Here is a 21,001-nt window from a genome sequence, read left to right as displayed (position 1 = left end):
CTGAGAGCCTGATGGGAAGGTGTCAACCTTCTTCTCTGGAAGAGGACTCACTTGGCTCAAGATTGGCTTAAGATCTATCAAGGGCAACGAGCCATTCATTAGATGGATATCTAGAGAGCTGGCTGTGATAATGGTCTGTGTCTGTCTACAATATGTACCTTGTGTTGTTGGAGTTGCCACTTCTTAAAAGAATAGTGTTCTCCATTATTGGAAAGTGATTGGAGAAGGATGACACACCAAAATAGGCTTGTTGGTAGCTAGCTTATGAAGTCTGGATTCTGGAGCGTCAGTTGGTTTACTTCTGTTGAGTTGATGGCAGACTGTAACCAACGTTTATGAGGTGCATCACCACCACTCCCTGTTCGGGAGTGTGAGGCTGGTGGCCTACACTATCTCAAAATGTACCAAAGAAATCAATACAATTTATGACTGGGGTGGGGACCCATCTGCAAGGGCAAATAAAAGGAGAAATTAATTTGGTTCCCAGCCTAAACTTTTCACATGCATGTATAGAGCCTTGCATGCGCTGAACAAAATGCAGCAGCATTCTTGAGAGATAGGAGCAGTATGATATGTTTTTTTGTGGTTTCCATGTGTTTATTTCAGGAGCAATTAAATCTATATTTATTGGCCAAACCAGAAGGCAGGAGGCCACATTATTTCCGAACTCAGGTGGAATGCACAGGGCATGATGTAGCGGCTAGGGAACTAATATGGTAGAAAAATGCTGGAGTCAAATTCAATTACCTCAAGTGGACCAGACTGAAAATGAGTGGGTCTGTTTCAAATTGGTCCCATTTTCAGCTCACAAAAACACCCATTTAACTGAGCTAAACGTAATATGAGCTCAATCGCTGTGGCACTGTGATTAAAACTTCCACAGACAAAAGAGCTAACGTGATATATGTAACTCAACACAGCCATGGTTGGATGTTACAGTATATGGCAAATTATCACCATTTGTCAATTACCCACTTTCTGAAGGTCAAAAGTTCCTGAAGTAGCTTGTGTATGTGCAGTACATCCTATAGAACAGAGGCTACTGTTTGTGATTCTCTCTGTGCTGCAATAGTATGCACTTAAACTTGTTTTAAGGCTTCAGAAACATCTAGATTGGATTGAGAAAGACATGGGAAGTCAAGGCTGTTCATGTACCACAGCCCAGGGTAACGTCCTGTCCATCCGCCAAGACAGGAACAATCCATTTCAGAAAAGCTTCTTTGTCAGTGAAACTATTCCCACATGCAAGTGTCTCTTTTTTTTAAAATTCCACATCTGCAAATGGGCATCTTCTGGAGAGGTGAGTGACACCGGCCAGTTTTGAAGAGAGCCTGTGAACATCTACCTTGGTGGACGAAGAGGTCAATTACATAATGAGATCAAGGGCCAGTGTGTTTGCATGACCTAGTTTTAGAAGAAGTAGACAGACATGGATCTGAAAGCCATTATACATTCTGACAGGTCGATATGAATGGGCTGTTTCTCTAATACGGAACAGAGGCAAGGGCCTCGGATACTTCAAATGTTTCAAATTCAGAGAAATAGTGACCCCCCCCCCCCCCCCCCCCCCCCCATCCCCCCTCCCCCCATTCATCCCCTCCAACCCTCTCTGGAGGTTTTCGAAAATAAATCCCCAGTCACACACTCCAACCACAGGAAGAATAATGGAGCGTGTCTCCTCGGTGCTCTCTATCACCAACACGTGAGGTGAGGTCAAAAAGTGTACAGCACTGCTGGGGTTAGGTTCCATGTTCTGTGCCGGTATGCTTGTCTTAGTGTGTGTGTGTGTGTTTGTTTGAGAGGGAGTACATGCTGATGTATGTATCTGTATAGTGAGTGTATGCTTCATGAGACTGGGTGTCTAGGTGAGTGTTTCCCTGTGTGTGTGTGTGTGTGTGTGTACAAGTATGCTAGCATTTCCTTTGTGTGTTGTAACCTAGATCCTACATAGAGCCTTATTGTATGACATACATGTGTGTACAGTTGAAGCAAACATCTGTTTAATCCATTACCTTCATTTTACATCCTTCATGGCCCTCTATGTCCTTCATACCTCTCTTGTTCTCTCCCTCTCTCTCTCTCTCTCTCTCTCTCTCTCTCTCTCTCTCCTCTCTCCCTCTCACTCTCTCTCTCTCCCTCTCTCTCTCTCTCTCTCTCTCTCTCTCTCTCTCTCTCTCTCTCTCTCTCTCTCTCTCTCTCTCCCTCTCCCTCTCCCTCTCTCTCTCTCTCCCCCTCTCTCTCTCTCTCTCTCTCCCTCTCCCTCCCTCTCTCTCTCTCTCTCTCTCTCTCTCTCTCTCTCTCTCTCTCTCTCTCTCCTCTCTCCCTCTCTCTCTCTCACTCTCCTTCTCTCCATTAAATCAGACTCTCAGCCCCTGTGGAAGGCCACCATAAAAAGGCTCATGCATGCTGTCTCTGGACAAAAAATCCCCACATGAACTCAAAAGGCCCCCACTTTCATCAATGAAAAGCCCTAACTATTCCAACAACCATCCCCACCACTGTTTTCCTCAAGCGGATCTTTCCAAGCACATGTCCCTTTCCCAGGGCCCCCTGCAGACAGATGGGAAGCAGTAAAACAAGCGTGTCTTTCCTCTCGTCTGACACGTTTTCGTTCGAAAGGGTGTTTCATCGGGAGGGCTGCAGGGTGCGGAGGTGGCAGGGGGAGGGGGAGGGAGGTTGATGGAGATGGCCACCTGAACAAACCTGTGTGGGCCAGGGTTGACCTCTGAAAGATTTATGGCCCTCTGTCCCCTCCAGGCTAGAGAGACCAGTCTCTGGAGCCAGAGGAGAGATGGTTTTCTCTCTCTCTCTCTCTGTCTCTCTGTCTCTCTGTCTCTCTGTCTGTCTGTCTGTCTCTCTCTCTCTCTCTCTCTCTCTCTCTCTCTCTCTCTCTCTCTCTGTCTCTCTCTCTCTCTCTCTCAATCTTGGTCTACCTCTCTCCGTCTCTCTCTCTCTCTGTCCCCTCCCGGACATCTCATCAGCAGTTTGACCAGATGGGAGGTCTCGCCTCTGTAGATGCAGCCATGGCCTCAAGGGGAGGAACTTCTCTGCCGACACTTCTGTCTCCACTTAGCGCAGCATGGATGACCTTCACACAACCCCCTTCCCCCCCATGCTGTTCTTCACGCTATCCATGACTAACATGGAGGACCTGGTGGATACACAGCCAGGTGAGCTGCATGCAGGTGCTGCTTTGGTGGGGCTGTTAACAGTGTGTAAACGCAAAATGCATGTGGAAGTGTAAAAGAAGAATCTTACATGAACTGGACACACACTACATGGTGGTATGAAGTGTACAGAAACCTCTCTCAACCTTCTTTCTCTCTCTCTCTCTCTCTCTCTCTCTCTCTCTCTCTCTCTCTCTCTCTCTCTCTCTCTCTCTCTCTCTCTCTCTCTACCTCTCTCTCTCTATCTCTCTTTCTCTTTTTCTCTTTTTCTCTTTCTGTCTCTTTCAGTTCTTTCTTTCTCTCTCTCATTTCTGTCTCTCTCTTTTTCCCTTTCTTGGTTCTCTCTCCCACACACACACACACACGCACACACACTCAAACACATGCAAAAAGCAGAGGAATTCTCCACCCAGCAACAGTGAAATCTTGGCAGAGTTAAACCATCGCCCCGAGTAAAACCACTGACTACAGACATTCAGTAAATGTGTAAAAATTTCCCTTGACGATGATAAACTGGGTTATACACCCCTCGAGAGAATGGGTAATAAAGTCAAATGAAGTGTGCGGCAATCTTGTCCTGCTTTGCAGCAGATATTGCAATAATTAATCCAGCCCTTGCACGCTTCTCTGCCATGGTATACCACTCAGCTGGCCAAAGACCATCTCAGATGAGAGGACTTGAATTCTTCTCCCGACTCGCTTCTTTCCTCTTCCGTCTCTGTCTCTTGTCTCTCCTCTCTCCCTCCCAGACTCTCAGGATGATCGAGGTGTAGATGTTCAGGATGGAAAGCGACTCAAATTACACTTATGAGAAAAGCCATCTTACAGAAAGTTTTCTTAGCTGTCAGCTGCTGTTTTTGTTGAAATTCCAACGTCGTTTTCAAGGTAAAGCAAAAACAACATTCCTTGTGCTTCAAGAATGCATACTTGGACGTGTGCCGTCAACAAGACAATGTTCAAAACGTGAATTTAGATCATTTTTCTGGCAAGTCAACGTAAACAAACTCTCGTACTGCACATTGAACACTGATTGGAACCTGGACCGAACAGCCACCTGGATGTTTCTGTGAGGTCACTACAGTAAACTACGTTACCCACAATACCTGTGGTGTGGATTTGGACCGAGTGGATTTGGACATGTTTACTGTAGAGCTGATCAGCAGGTCTGATGCGGCCACTGTGGACGTGTGAGGGGGAAATGAAGGATAAATGCAGTCACCACCATCTAACGAGGTGGTTTCACTCCAGCAGCTAGCCCTATCCTGTAATACACACACACACCCTCAGCCCAGCCTGCAACACACACACACACTCTCAGCCTAGCCTGCAACACACACACACGATCAGCGTGCAACACACACACTCTCAGCCTAGCCTGTAATTCAGATGCCGCTCGGTCCCGCTCCCCGGGCCAGCTTGCGTCACGACTGCGTCGGTCCACACCAGTGCCACAGCCCGCAGCTCTGGGAAACATGTTGACAGTTTTCAGCACAGAGAGTCCGTCCGGTGGGCTGTCACTCAAAGTGGAAGTGTGTGGTTTAAAGAAAATGCATGAAAATGCCTGAGAGGAAATGAATGGTTTTTCATCAGGAGTCCAGCATCAAGAGAGCATTCCCATGACTCATTCTCCCTGCTTCCTCTTCCCCTCCACCTTCACTCTTTTCTCTGTCACGCAAACACACAGACGTTTAACCGCATGCACACACACACAAACACACACACGCATTAAGTAGGCCTCTATCTCTCCTTCAGTTGTCTGTGCGTTCAGGCCGCTCCTCTCTTGGCAGTGCCCCCGGCTCGTCTCTATAATGGTTAAACAGCATGCTCATGCTAGTTAATGACAGGCTGGGGTTATTCCACTGAAATGGCAGTTTTCAGATTCAGCCGGGAGACAGAAGAGGCCTCGTAGCTAACCCTAATCCTGAGCACAGAGGGTGTGTGAGGACAGAGTCTACACACACTGGAGAGGGTCACGTACGCCCATACACACACGCCCAGTATGTGTGTGTGCATGGTTCCAACACTCGCATGTTGTAGACACACAGTGCGCGGAGAGCGTGTACACGTGCAGCGCACACACACACACGCACTAATCCAGCAACCGACTTGGGTTTGTTTTTACCAGTTTTCATTCAATAGTTCCTCCACAGATCTGGTGATAGTGCTGATAGGGGTATCTCCTTCCAGCTTGGAATCGGCTCCTATTTGACACAAGATCCAGAAGATTGACTCCAGCTTGTTGTCTGGAGGGAACACAGTCACCATGTTGTGGCCTCCAGAGACCTCAGGAGACTTTCACATGGCTGTCGCTTCTCATTTCGCAGGCGAACGGGGTTTCACGCTGATGCTAGCTCCATATGACACATCTATTGGAAAGAACATTTCAACCCCTCTTTTCTGGACTTTTAAGACCAGCCCAAGTGACTATAAATGAACCCTCACCCACAACCCTCCAGATCTCATGTAGAATCTGTCTGTCTGGAAGTAGGTTGAAATGAGGATCGTGTCCTGGGAGGTTTGTCTGCTGGCATGAAGTCCGCCTGACTGTGGTCTGCACACTCTGCTAGACAATAAACAAAGAACAGCAAGAGTTTCTGAAAACACGGGGGAGGACGGACAGGGTTTTGTTTGACTTGGATTCATTTGTTTGGCCGAATGGCATCGTTATTAGGATAGTAAACTTCCGAGGCTGAGCCGGAATGTGGACCACATGTTGGTGGCTTTTACCTCCCCCGTGGGACAGCTAAAGTGTAAGTGGACCCCGGCCTGGTCCCACCATGAGATGATTCAGGGTTGAAGGTGTTCAGCGGAGACCAGCATCCATCATTTCAGCTCTCGGCCAGCATAGCAGTGTTGGAGGGTGCTGGACTTCCCATAGGAGGAGAAGAGGTGGGAGTGGGGGTGGGGGTGGGGGTGGGGGTGGGGGTGGGGGTGTGGGCTGACAGATCCTGACACAGGGTTCCTCAATGTGGAGATTTCCGGTTCTCACCCTGTGGCTAGCTAGATAGCACCGCCCCCTCCCCAAGTATTTCCTGTGGGGAGGAGGAAGAATGTGCCTTTTCATCAGGACTGATATTTCAAACAGGCAACATGATTCCGACGTGCCAACCTTTCACAAAGGGAGAGGTATGTGGGTGAGGAGACCAGAGGGGAGAGAGACAGGGAGGGTGAGGGAGGGCAAAGCTGTGAGACTATAGATGAGATCTAAGATTAGAGTTTAGCCTCCAGGCTACGCCACCTGCTTGACTTGACAAGCTGGGCCCCATTTGTGGTTGGGGCCGTGACGGTTGTTTGGTACAACCCTATCTGACCATGTCTGCCTGTCGCCCTGCCAACTGACTGAATGCAAGCCTGCGTCCCATCTCCTGTAAAAAGAGAAGCCTGAGGGCGAGCTTGTGTGTGTGTGTGAGTGTGAATGTGAATGTATGCATATGTGTGTTGAATTGTGTATTTGTGTGTGTGTGTGTGTGTGACCATCTGAATGGCAAGGTGTGCCTTTGGACATACCAGGCATTCCAAGTTAGCAATAAAGTCAAATTGAAGAGGGGTAAAGTTGATATGTGCTGAGTGATGGCTGGGCAGTGTGGACCAGGAGGCTGGGTGAGGCCTGTGGGGAGGGCTCTATTGATGAGAGGTGAGGATCTAGCCTGAGGTGACTGGAGACAGAGTAAGAGTGAAGACTTTACGGTCGGGTCCACTTTGAGGAGGGTGTGCTCTAATTCGACGCTCATGCATCATGTCAGACTTGATGTCAAATAAATAAATGTCCATGCCATAGCTTCTAAACAGCTGGGTTTAATGCAGTGAGGTCAAAGGAACTTTTTGGGTAAATTGGTATTGATTTTGAATGGTATTTCCGACCCCAAAAACTGTCATGATGTTAATGTCCATTCATGGTGGCTAGCCTCAATGTCAAAATAGAATAAAGTCTTAACATTTGTTTGGATTTAAAGTTTAGTACACAATGCTGGTGAAGACTTCAGAGACCCAGGATGGATAGATCAAAGATCAGACGGGGGCAACTTTACATATATCGGTTCCTAGCATTCAGACAGAACTAAGACACGTGCATTATTCTTTATACATTACCTACCTGTCTATCACCTCAGGCTCAACTTCTGTGTGGTTGATGTGGAGGGATATCAAGTGATTAAATGAAATGATCGGAATGGGTGTAGTTCAGTGGTAGAGCATTTGACTGAAGATCAAGAGGTGACAGGTTTTAATCCTTTCCTGTACATTGCTTTGGATAAAGGCTATACAAATACACTTTTATTATGACATTATCTGCAAAAATATTCAGAAATTCATGACAAGACATGGCAAACCACTTATGTACCTTGTCCATTGGCCACTATTGGTAACATTGGTTTCCTCAAGTTGAAAGTGTTAAACTAAACAACCAGTCCACAGATCCCATGGCAGGTGAGATAACAGTGTGTTTAGTAAACAAGTTAGAATGTAAATGAGATTCTCCTGTCTCCCGCCCCCCTCCTCTGTCTGGTGATTGGGTACACGCCTCGTTAAACCTGAACACTACACCAATTAAACTAATTTAGACACAATTAATGACCCTAGTGGATTCCCTTGGGACAGAGCCAGCGCTGAGCCACAGAGGAGAGTAGGGGTCACGTAGAACTGGACGCAATCCTGTCACTCGTGTCATAATCCCGACCACATCTACAGAGAAGGTTTAGAAAGAACCATGTCATGTACTACTCCAATGAGTGGATTTTGCACAGCACAGGACACAATGGGAGCTCTATGTAGTCCATTTCCATGTAAATATTGTATTGTTTCTCCTCAGTGAAACCCACACTGCTTTACTCACGATGGCTTCCACTGTTAATCCAGCTGAGGCTCCATTTCATTGTTCTTTTGATGTACAGTACTGTATTTGCCCTCTCACGCACACAATCTCTGTTGTGGCCAAGACATGGGAATCGGGCGAAGCCAAAAATAACCCTCCAGCTTCCCCCAGCTTTCAATAACACAACTATTTCCGAAGCGACTTAGTGGCCACGGTCGAGTATTACCGTGTGACGGACGTGCCAATGTTCTGCGTCTCCGCAAACATCTGGAGGGCTCACAGAAACGTTCAAACTCTGGGGGTGTTCGAGAACCGCCCCATATTGGAAATGGCAACAGAGAGCCCCTTTGTCTTGCAGTCCAAACGGCTCTCGGGCAAACCTTCTGTACGTGGAGAGAGGGCGGCCATTTTCCTCCAGGAGGGCTGTCAGTCCGTGTTCGCGAGGCCTCAACTACGCCTCGGGATAGCTTAATGTGAGCCAGATGGTCTCTGCTCTGGGGGAAATATAGATCTCATAATTACCATCAATTGACCAATTCATTTGAGACCTCGTTTAACATTGTGTCTGAGAAGCTGCAGTCGGGAGCACGATTCATGGTTGCGTGTGTGTGCTTGTGTGTACATGCCCGTGTGTGTGTATGCGTGCATACATAAAGCCCGGAACGCGCTCAGAATAATAAATCAAAAGAGGCTGGTAGCCCTTAGTTCACGTCGGGCCCCTTGTTTTACGGAGAAAATTGGCACACGACGTGAACCTTGATTGGCCGTGGGCTGGGCTCGTGTGTGTTTAGATTTGAGCAGGCGTATTCAGCTCACAGATGGTGGTGATCGTGCTGCAACAACAGCAGCCAGTGGGCTTGTAAGGGCGCTCCGTGATTCTCACTGGCTGCTCGGGATAGAGACAAACAGCGCTGGGCTAGCCAACACGAGCTCTGCTTGTCACTAGCAGGACCTCGCAGAGGAGGTCCTCAAAACGAGAGAGTCCTACTGTGATAGATATGCTGCCATGAAAGAAGGAAGGTAGGAAGGAAGGAAGGAAGGAAGGAAGGAAGGAAGGAAGGAAGGAAGGAAGGAAGGAAGGAAGGAAGGAAGGAAAGAAGGAAAGAAGGAAAGAAGGAAAGAAGGAAAGAAGGAAAGAAGGAAAGAAGGAAAGAAAGAAGGAAGGAAGGACAGAGAAATAAGTAGAGAAATGACAGAAAAGGAAAAAAGAAAAAGGTGAAAGGGAGATAGGGAGGAGAGGGAATTGAAGGAAAGGAAGTTTCAGCCAGAAATGGAGAGAGAGGAGAAGAGATAGAATAGGTCCATTTTATTGGCTGAAGATGAGATGAAGTGCTTGTGTACAAAGGGATTCCAAGCATGCCAGGGTAGATGGAGACTGCCCCGTGGCCAGGTAGCAGGGGATGTGTGTGTGTGTGTGTGCGTGTGTATGCGTGTGTGTGTGTATGAAGGCCAGGTAGCCCACTAAAATATCCCTACTCTCCAGCCCTCCTAATAACTCTGCTTATCACAGCTGGCACACAGCTGCTGCTCCATGCATCTCTCCCTCTTAACCACTGGCACAGGTATTTATGTACAGTCCCATAAAAAAAACCTGGGGATGTGTGTGTGTGTGTGTGTTTGACTTTCTCTTTTTGTTAGTCTTATGTTGAGATTTTCCACTCTGAACAACTCAAAGTGATTAGTTCAGCATTTGTTTGTCCCGAACGTACGCAACGTAAACAAGGGAGGTGACTTCTTCTTCTGGTCGGTGGGGTGACATCACCGTTTCCTTGGGTGTCACACCATCACATGGTCCTGTTCGGGGATGGGGCCCTGCTCATGTTCCCTGTCACCCCCATCTGCTTACCATAAGACGCATTGTCGTCGTCCCCCCGTCCCCTCCCAGGACAGCTTGAATCAGACACACACACACAAAGCACATGCTTACACACACAGACACGCACACTCGCACACGCGCACACCCCAGCTGACAGACAAAACCGCAGTGGAAGAATGGGTGAGGAACTGGTGAGTTTGGACGGAGATGAAACAGACCAGTCAGAGAGGGGAGGAAGACAGCGTTTAGGAGGGTCACATGTGTTTGTGGGAGAAGAAGAACGTCGTCCCCCCCGTCCCCGTCCCCCCCGTCCCCCTTGATCACAAACGGAGAAATCCTTTCTGCCTGCTGACAGTACTGTATCATCTCTGGTGGTGGCAGATCCAGATGGGCTGGAGTTCAATTGTATCAGGAAGGGCTTTTTGGGGGTTTATGCTTGTGTGTATATGTCTGTGAACAAACACACACTCGTGAACACACACACACTTGAGCGTGAGTGAGACTAGTAATTTACAGTGTCAGCTAGATGAACATCTGTCCCCCTATAATGAATTGAATCGTTTGATTACAGAGATCCACACTGAGTAGCCTATTATCTGAAATGATGCCTTTGGACATTCCTTCATCTTATGCAGCCCGTTAAAATCATAATCACACGCATAATTTGATGGGGGAAGGCTATAACAACTTAAATTGTTTTGAGGAAAATTGTGTCGGATGATAAACGTGTCATTCAAGCAAAGCTGCTATTTTGAAACGAGTTCTGACAAACACACTTCCAAAACAGGCTGAGGATTGATACTCCGGGACACAGACTTCAAAGATGTGAATGGTGTAAGTTATTATCGTGTGACAAGGAGATCCGGTGAGTAACTGTAACATCCTCCTGCACAAACAAGAGGGTAAACAAGACTGCAAAACTGTTACGTAAGGCCAGTTTCCCCAACATGCACCTGCAAATGTGTCCAGATAAAGCATTATGTGGTGTGTGCTGTTATGTCACAGATCCTGGAGCAGAGAGGATGCCAGGCTAGCAGGATTACCTCAGTTTAATTAGCAGCACGTGTAGTATTGTTTCTAGACCTGTGGTTCACTTGGCTTCAAAACTGTTTTGTGATGTTTGTCAATGCAGGTTGTTGTATTTTGTTCGTGACATCGTTTTTGGGGTAAATTCAACAAACATTTTGTAAATTAATTGAGAATGAACTACCTTCAAATGCATTTTATTTGAACTCAAATTTTATGCTCACCCTTTCAACAGACAAATGATTTTTTTTTCTACCTTCACCTTCTCAAATTCCGAGAACATTCTAGCTCCCGGCAAATGGTGAAAGCACTGGTAAAGCCTTGAGGACACTCCCAGTGCAGGTGTCTCCAACCTCCCTCCCATCACATCTGTCCACACACAGATAAGTGAGGGGCTGGGTCTTTCTGTAGAGCAGGGCTAAGCCAGGATGTTTGTGAACGCTTGAAGGCTCGTTTTCACCCCCGTTCTCTCCCTGAGTTCTGACCCAACATGCATTGCAGCTAAAGGATGTCCGCAGTAGACGCAAGTGGGCATCGGCGCAGGGAGGATGAGAGTGAACCAATGGGAATAGGCGTAGCGAACGGAACATTCCGGGAGTCAGTCATGCCTGGATCTCCAAGAGCCGGTATCTCCCAGGGGGATCAGATTGGAGGACGGGATGGGAAGAAGGATCAAGATTGACAATGGTTCGCTTGAGGATGTCAAACACCTTTGCGCTTCGGTGCCTGTCAGGCAAGAGGGTTTTCAGAAAGACGCTGAACTGACTTGTGCAAGTTCATGGAGAGAAGTGTGTTTGTCTGACACTCTGCTTGAGGACTGGGATTTTGAGCACTCACCAACACACACCGACACACAACACACCGAAAGCCGTATCTGTGTTAACCTTGGGAGACAAATGTGAAGTGTTGGGGAGCGATGAGTACAGTGCAGGCTACTCCCCACTCTATAATCACACTGATGACACAGCACTGTAATTCTCATCTGACACACTTAACGCCCCATCTCACCTCCAAGGGCTGGCGTAGACACGCCACACTGAAAAAAATGCATTCCTCCACTCCCCCCTTGAAAGAATAAAGAGCATGTTTTTATAAGGATCCTGCGTGCGTTTGTGTGTGGACTTGGTGTCTTGTGTGTGAGTTTGTGTGCGTGTGTTTGTGTGTTTGTGTGTGTGTGTGTGTGTGAGAGAGAGAGAGTTTAAGTATATTTGGTGTTGCATGTCTGTACTATGCCGTGCTTAAAAAAAAGAAAACACAAAAATATGTTCAGTGGAAGCAATCCAAGTGTATGATACCAGCATGTGCTGATCTGTCCACAGCAACAGCATACACACACTGAGCAGTGAAATTATTCTTGATGTTGTGATTTTAGAATAGCTCATACAGGATCAGGACTTTGGTTTAGACTGTTTATTACAGGCTTAGATAGGTTGCTAGGAAACCCGCGGGAGGACCAGGACCAAAGAACATGCTGTACATGTACTTGTTCCAAATAGCAAATAAACTTGAAAACTGTGTATCACTTTCATCCAGTATCACTGAAACCACAGAGCTCACAGGGGCTCTGAGCACCCAGCCAGTTTAATAGAGATGAAATCCCTCCCACATGATGTCCTTATCAGGCCTCATCCAGGAGGCTTCCCGAAAACCAGCCTGGTGTGCCAGCATGCCTCCAACACAATCCTTATCTGCACCAAAATAAGGCATCCCTGTCTTAATGAGCAGGCTCGTCATGCTTCTGCAAAGCATCTTGGGAAGAAGGACACACAAAAGTAGACGCCACTGCTGTAGGTGTACTGTCAACCGCTGATAAGAATCTAATCATGTTTTACAATAATAAAACATTCAAATCCCAACCCAGTGAGCGAGGGTTAGGGTCACTACATCTCTAGCTGGTTTATGTTTCTCTGTCTTCCTCTCAAACATTGTGCTTGTAGGATTTTTTTTGGACCACCGTGCCTTGCAGCTGAGATGATGATACCTTGCACAGTGGTTCGTAAATGCAAACCCTTTCTCGATTCTGACCACCAAATACTGTTAGAATGATGTACTTTACTTTTTTATAACCTTTTGTTAAGCCATTTGGTTTTATTTTGGCAGTGATAAAGAAATACAGAAAATGGGAGAGAGAGAGCGTAATATTATCAGCAAAGCGCCCAGGCCGTATTCGAACCCAGGTCCTTGATCTTCTCCTGGACATTCTGCATGCACCATTTGTACGTCTATTTGTATAGTAACATCTGCGACGGGGAGAAAAAATGGACATGTAAAAATGTGTGTGTACATTGAGGGTAGTCGTCACCTCAGGAAGTAGGTTACCATGTTCACACGCTTTTCAGCTGACATACACTGCAGACTGCCAATGCCACAAGTGTGAGAGTTTGGGACTCTCTGATTTATTTGTTATGAAGGAGCTTTTCATAGCTCCTAGACTGCCATGTCTGCTCCTTTGTTTTCCAACCAGGGCTGCAAAGGCAAAGCAAAACAGAGACTGTTTAAGTTGCCAACTGGAGAAATGAAGAGTAAACACTAGCATACTTCCCATTTCTTCACGTTGAATGTGGAGATGCCATAAAACAATTCAATTCATCTTTGCTGGAGGGGCACACAGAGCACATGCAAAACATTCAGATAAAGGAAGGGAGGGAAACAGAGTAGAGGGAAGAAGAGGAGATGAGAGGAGAGGAAAGGAGAGGGAAAGGGAAGAGGATGCGAGGGGAGGGGAGGGGGGGGGAAGGGGAAGATGCAAGCATTCATCCAGCTGTCGAGCTGAGTGAAAAGGTGCGGGTGGTGCCTTAGAGGTCTGTGTGTATAATAAATATTTGATGCAACTGAAATGTAAAATTCATAGTTTTTTTGCAAGACTAATGGACAAAATATCTTTGCAGTTACATATTAACAAGGTCATAGTCAGGTATATGTAATAAAAACCAGAGTAACACAAAAAATCTAGCTTGTATCGTTGTGTTACTTTTGACCCACCCCTGTGTTACTTTCGTCCCAACTGATGGGGTCGAAAGTAACAATGTGCAACTTGTGTTCAAAATGAAATCATAATGAAGTTGTTTGACATTTGTACAAATTACCATCTGGTATTGATAGACCACACTTATAAGTTATAGACCCAAGCAAAAATATATATATGTCTAAAACATTGACTTTTAAAATTAAGTTTTTCTGAAAAATTGTACTTTTCGCCCCCGCTCTCCCCTTTGCTGAACCCAACGCTAGTTTCCTCAAGGATCACAATGACTCTTGCTTAGACTGTTGCTCTTGTTGGTTAGTGGTAGCTGATTTAAACTGTTGTATTCTATTTTAGTTAATCCTATTTTTATTGCTTTCCTACAGGTACACTTACACTTAGAGATTCATGTTGTGTAATTGTAACTTGCTTAACTTCATGCTCTTATGGTTTCTTCCCTTTAGCACTTATTTTTTGGTTGTTCACAATGTGTACTTCTTGTTTTGGCTACCCACAATGCTTGGGGCTATCTTGTTGTTATTATCAGTGACATGCACTTTGTAAAGCTCTCTCTTGGAAGTCGATTTGGATAAAAGCGTCCGCTAAATGAATAAATGTAAATGTTAACAAGTGACAAAATAGTGTCAGCATAAGTGTAGGCTACAGGAGGCGATGTTGGGAGACGGTAATTACAAAAGAATGGCGCTTGTAGTTTTCCTTCACGTCCGTACCGTCAAGACATAAAGCCTGTGAGTCGGGGTGAAAGACATTATTGTTTGTAACAGTTATATTTGTAATCATGTCAAGAAAAGGCAAAGGAGGAAATGTGGTCGGCATGGTAGGCGGTAAGCGTCACCGTTGTGTTTTGAGAGACAACCTCCAGGACATCATCAAGCCCTCCATCCGTCGCCTTGCTCGTCGTGGCGGCGTGAAACGTATCGCGGGTTTGATCTACGAAGAGACTCGTACAGTTCTCAAAGTGTTTCTTGCGAATGTCATTCGTGACGCTGTTACCTATACCGAGCATGCTAAGAGAAAGACCGTGACCGCCATGGACATCGTCTATGCTCTCAAGCGCCAGGGATGCAACCTGTACGGCTTCGGCGGTTAAACTTCTATTTTGACCTACTGTTTTGACACTTAACCCAAAGGCACTTTTAAGAGCCAACCACACTTCAATAAGGAGTTATCCATATTTAATTCAGTGTTGAGAACGGTACAAATTCTCCCCCCATGCATCGACTATACAAGTCGCCTGTGGTAAGTAGGTCGACTAACCCTAACCCGATCAGGTTGAAATGCATAGGTCAGGGATTAATGCTAATGATGTAGGCCTATTTTCTGAGAGCACGAGTGCCAAAGCACAATACATTTGATTCAGGGCGGAGCAACAGGGCCCCCTGTTATTAATATATTGCAGTGTAATAAAATATAACAATAAAAAGTAGCTAACCAATGGAACCCTCTATTGTGAACAGCACGTATTAGCCTATAATAAATGTGTCCAGTCATCAGAGCCCCTAATGTGCGAAGAAAATGTAGGCCAGTCATTCAACCTCTCATTCAACATTCATTAGAATCTCTCACACACAGGAGGCCTATACACAAATCCATGCATAAAATGGGTTTAATAATCTATCCATTTACCAAATACATTAAATCCAAATTCAATTAAGAGGTCATAAGCTCTTCACAATTAAGTTAAAGACAGTAGCCTATAGTCATCCTAACAGTGACAACTTGTAATAAACAAACCTATAACAATTATTTCAGCAAATATTTTGGTCGAGCTAGACGCGAACCAAGCTCCCATGAAAAAAACGAGCATTGCAGACATAAAACATAGACCACAACAAATGCCCTATTTAAATAATCATATGTCTGTTCTGATCTTTAGCAAATCTGGCGATTACTTTGTCAATGTCAATCTCGATGTCCCTCTCGATGCACAGCAGCGCTAAATTGGATAGCCGCTCCTGATCTCCCATGCTTGATCGCAAGAAACTCTTGATCAATTTCTGACGGCTGAAAGTCTTAACACTGCTTATCGGAATTGTCAAGTAAATGCGATAAAGAATCGAAAGGTTGGGGAAAGCACGTTCCATGCCGTTGTCAATTAGAAATGGTAGGCTGCTGTGTGTGTTTAGTTCATGATTTTCCATGCTCAGCTCACGGTAGGCCTACATAGTAGGCCGACAAAATGTAACAAATTCGTCAACCACATCATCGGCCTTTGACAGATCTTCCAAATAGAACTCCGCAAGCGCCGACTTTCTGAGCAGCATCAGGGTGACAACAATGTTTCGGGTTCATCACAGCAAATTGCTCAGCCATTCTCCTGAAATCAGCAAAGCGATGCTCAAACTGCGAAACAAATACATCAAGTAGGCTATGTAGTAGAAGACATCCAATCTGAAACGGTCTCTACTATCCTCTATAATTTCATCCTCGTTCTCGTCCGGATAACGTTTTTTCTTGCTCACCCTGTCTTGCAGACACAGTCGTTCCACAGTGTCGCCAAATCTCTGGCCGTGTTCTGCATGGCTACAAACGCCTCCTGTGACCGCAACTCTGTGATCTGTAGCATGCATGCATCAATAAGCTGGACGGCTGTGTTTACATCTAATGCTTCATGTTGTAGGTAATTAGACAGTGCAAATGTTTTCTTTAGAAGTGTGTTTCAAAACGTGAGCATAAGCTTAAACTCAAACACCTTTTTCAGAAACCGTCTGCTTCCATGTTGGCAAGTTAACCAAATACAATATCATACTACTATGCAAGAAGAAGCCTGTCTTGGTTGCTATGGTCATGCTTGTTTTTACATCATAACAGATTATGTTTTTTATTGGGTGTTTTAAGAGTCACAACACTGTTGGATTGTTTCACCACACCTTGATACTAACTTGGAATCGTAAACTAAACGTAAACCATTTTCCATATGTCAAAATGAAGCACCCACAAGACATGGCTACACTACATTTACATTACATTTAGCAGACGCTCTTATCCAGAGCGACTTACAGTAAGTACAGGGACATTCGCCCCCGAGGCAAGTAGGGTGAAGTGCCTTGCCCAAGGACACAACGTCATTTGGCACGGCGGGGAATCGATCTGGCAACCTTCTGATTACAAGCCCGACTCCCTCACCGGTCAGCCATCTGTCCTCTAGCCATCTGTCCTCACACTAACTCTCAATCACAAAATCATACACTCTGATTTAATAACAACTACCCAGAAAATCATTTTCAACACATCACTTGTTTCCAAATGAAAATGGGAAAGGAGAGCCATAAAAAGAAGCGAAGGTAAAAATAGTTATCGTTAAAATAGCACATTTTCTAGTCCGTGACAGACTGAAGTATGGACGTTCAGTCCAAATGTTGCTGTACGCCCCAGGCTGTGCTATTCGTGGGAGGCACATTCCTAGAAAAAAGGTCTTGTGTCTATTTTGTTTGTTGAAAAGGATAATTGCTCATCCAAGCTCACCCAAGATGCCTCTCTCCCTTCCAATGGCAATATAAACTTCCACTGCATTCTGGGAAGAAGAGTTATGTTGACCTCTCTCCATCTCAGACAGCCGTTTGAAGTGTGTGCTTGTGTGTGTCTGTGACTGTGTGTGTGTGTGCCTGTGTGTGCGTCTCTGTGGGTGTGTGTGCTTGTGTGTCTGTTTGTGTATGTGCATCCATGTGAGTGTGTGTTTATGTATTTGCAGACTGTGACTATATGCGTGTGAATGATATGTGTGGGGGCGGTTGGTAGACAAGGTGTGGGGGGTGGGGGTGTCGGGGGGGGTGACTGCTCTGTAGTGAGCGTCTGTGACTCAGCCTTCAGTAATGAGGGAGTACGGAGAGAGGGAGAGAGAGAGAGAGGGCCATATATGAATGAGTGGAGGCTGTGTTTATGTGGGTCAGTCGGCGTCTCTTTAACCCTCTCAACCCTTTCACCCCCAGCTCTCCACAGATCAGGATGTGACCCGTCCAGGCTACAGTCATGACTGACTGAAAGATGAGTCTTGTGTGCAGGAAGAGAAGCCAAACACATGGTGACAACAGAAAAAGAAATCCCTTTGTGGTGTGTCAATGGCTTGTCTGATGAAAGCCAAGGGCTGTTGTGTTTACACAGAGAGAACAGGAGTGTTGGGCCTGACCACGCTTCAACATGAAGGCTCTTATCTCTACAAGCACCAGGCCGGTGTTAAAGAGAGTGGGGTCATGTTGCTATTGTCAGCCCTGGTCTTTGAAGGGTCAACTCCATAGGTGAGGGGGAGGGGAACTGACCAAACAGAGATCAGTTAAACTGCCACGAACATTTCTGAAGGGGCACAAATGTTTGAGAGGAAACATTCAGAGTTTGCGTTTGGCTTCACATGCACGCAAATTGCCCTTCCTGTTTATGCAGCTGTTCTACTGTATTTTGAGGGATTTCCAGAGAAAACAACTTTCTCTCCACAATGACAGGGAGGAGATGTAAACACAGGACTGCACAGTGTAGCTGCACCAGGTGCTACTGAGCTCTGACACTTCCCTGACACGATGACTCAGCACGGACATCCCTATGACACACTGAGATAAGGACGTGTCATTTGGGTGATCTGTCGAAGACCTTGAGTTTATCCATACCGTGTAAGGAAGATTAGCAACATATATGCAGCTCGAGATGTCAATGTAATTGTCATTTAAACTGACACTGTAGTTCTTTTTTGGCCTCCCTGTCTGGTAGCTGAGATGTGGCTGCTTTGCGAAATGGCTGGTAAATACAGACAGTTCCTTGACTCTCACTACTGAAAGGTTGTAGAACCATGCACTTCTGATCCTTGACCTGTTTTATGTCTTTTTTCATAGCAGCATCTGCTGAATGAATCAAACGTCAAATGTAAACGCGTGTCATGTTTGTCTACAGGACGTTCCCGCTTGTTCTTCAGATTCCCCTAACCAGGAAAACGGCATTTATCTGCAGCCAGATGTTTTTCCTGGCTAGGGAAACCTCCAGGCTTATGGTGAAACAACACCAGTCTCTGTACAGACCAGACCTCCATGGAGAAGCTCAGTGTTGTGAGTCCACATCTGAGCAAGCTTGATGTGGAAGGGGAACAATGCTGCGAAGGCCCATTCCTGAGGAGCCGAGTCGCTGCGTCGCAGCACAGACAGACGATTGTTCCCCTGCTCACTCTCCCACGTCCGGCCTGCCCTGGGAACCAGTTTCATGGAGCTCAAGGGGTGTAAGGCAGACATCCAGACATCCGTCCACAGCAGCCCAGAAAGACCTCACCGTCTGTGGGCATGAAATGCCTGGAATGTCGGTTCCTCCTTGGTCAGTCGGTCAGTCGACCAGTTCAGGGAGTCCATTGGGCCAAAGAGGCATGTTAGGTCAGGACTCACACCTTGAGAGGGTTCTCCTTGGTCCAAAATGGAGGAATGTCTCTGTCAGGAGTTCTGTTTCTGTCTCTGGAGACTGAGGGAGACCACCCTGTTTTCGCCCCAAACATCTCAGGTCTCACGTTGTTCAGAGAGTTCATATTTTGGTTTGCACCATATTGAGCGCATTCGTGATACCGTTGACATCAGCCGTGAGGAATGTCTGTCAATGCTCTGATCTCTCTCACCCTGCTCAGCACAGCATAGTTGGGCTTTAGCGTATTATTAGTGTATGAAAGATTTCTGTTTTGAGAGGAGGACGTGAGGGAGGTGTGTGTTACAGCTCTTTGATGCTGGCAGGTCTTGAATACCTCTGCATTAATTGCTACAGCAGTCAGTAGAAGAAACAAGACATGTCAACTCCCAGCTAGAGAGCAGAGTAATGGTTTTGCAAGCGTTGATGGGTTCCTTTCAAACGCAAAGGTGGGATGGAAAGCAACACAACAGCCAATCGAAATGGATAGGAAGAGGTGCGCACACCGTCTGTCTCTCTGTCTCTTTCTGACTCTTTCATTCGGTACTTCCCTCTCACTCATTTCACCCCCTTGCTCTGACTAAGTCTTTATCTCTCTACCTCTTTTGTCTTTCTCCCTCTGTCTCTCACTTTCTCTTTGTCTCTCTCTCTTTCTCCCTCCCTCTCTCTCTTTCTCCCTCTCTTCCTCTTCTTCCCATGTCGGGACACCACACTGATCCTCTTCTCCCTGGTCTTAATCTCCAGCCAGCCTCTGGTGTTCTCCACACTGCCTGCCTCCCCCTCCAGCATCCACAGCCCCTGGCACTCCAAACGTTTGAACCCCCTAATATCCTTCAGCTGGCCACAACAAAGACCACTCTCCTGCTCTCTTCCTCCACACCCCCAACCCTTCTGTTTTTCACTGTTCCTCTCCAGATCACTCAAAAAGAAAATTCTTCCGACCTTCACCCTGAAGAATCTTCCTCCCTCCTTCGACACCCTCCCCCTCGCTATTCTCTCCCTCGTCTTCCATGCCAATTCTTTCTTTCATTTTCACTCAACCCCCACCACCAGTCCGCAGACAGGTTGGGAGCGTTGCGTGCGACGGGGGAGAACTATAGTCTTTTGTCAAGCCCGCACAAGTGAAAGAAGGGGGGGCGGGGGTGGGGGGTGGAACAGGGGAGAAGAGGGGAAGGGATGGATGGAAGAGTGAAGAGATGGAGGGAGGGATGAGAGGGGGGGATGGTGGGGTGGGGGGACTGCTGCTTGGGCAGATCCATTTCAAAGCGGCTATCTTTTCATTTGTTTTCCTTCAACATTTCACTGCTATTTATGAGGACGAAAAATGGAGAAGAAAAAAGGGAAAAACACACCCTTACACACGCAGACACACACCCAGACACACGCACACACACTGAGAAACCATCCAGATGGTCGTCACTCATAAAGGGAATCTTTCATGGACATCTCACCCGCTCCCTTTAAGATATTCCCCCCTTTCTGCCAAGGAAAAGATCCCATCACCACCTTGACATGAAGCAATCCTCCCATCCAACACGTCACTTTAAGTGAGCATCAAACGCAAATCACCTGAAGTTGCCGATCGAGTGCTTGCTTTTGTTTGAAACTCAATTCTTCCAGCCCTGACTTGGCTTACATTGAGGAGGGGGGGGGGATATCTGTCTGGAATGGTCCCTTCTGTTTAAATCAGCCCAGGGAGAGTGTACACACATTCCCCTGAGGCTGACTTGAACCCCACCCCCACCCCCCTTCATCAGAGCAACCACAAACCCCCTTATCGTTCCTACAGTTCCCACAATCCTGCTGGGGGGACAAAAGGACATTCCCATTTG

The 21,001-nt window shown here is 46.5% G+C and overlaps 1 protein-coding gene across 1 annotated transcript; it reads left to right on the top strand.

Moving 5' to 3' along the window:
* The first annotated feature begins 14,580 nt into the window (after positions 1–14,580).
* On the top strand, positions 14,581–14,892 carry LOC124476754 (histone H4-like). Its single transcript, XM_047034080.1, has one exon. It carries the CDS (start codon positions 14,581–14,583, stop codon positions 14,890–14,892), a length of 312 nt encoding a protein of 103 aa, XP_046890036.1.
* Positions 14,893–21,001: the final 6,109 nt, after the last annotated feature.

This window comes from Hypomesus transpacificus, chromosome 14 (assembly GCF_021917145.1).
Source record: "Hypomesus transpacificus isolate Combined female chromosome 14, fHypTra1, whole genome shotgun sequence".
NCBI lineage: Eukaryota > Metazoa > Chordata > Actinopteri > Osmeriformes > Osmeridae > Hypomesus > Hypomesus transpacificus.
Note: the sequence above shows the minus strand (reverse complement) of the source record. Positions and strands in the feature narration are given on the sequence as shown.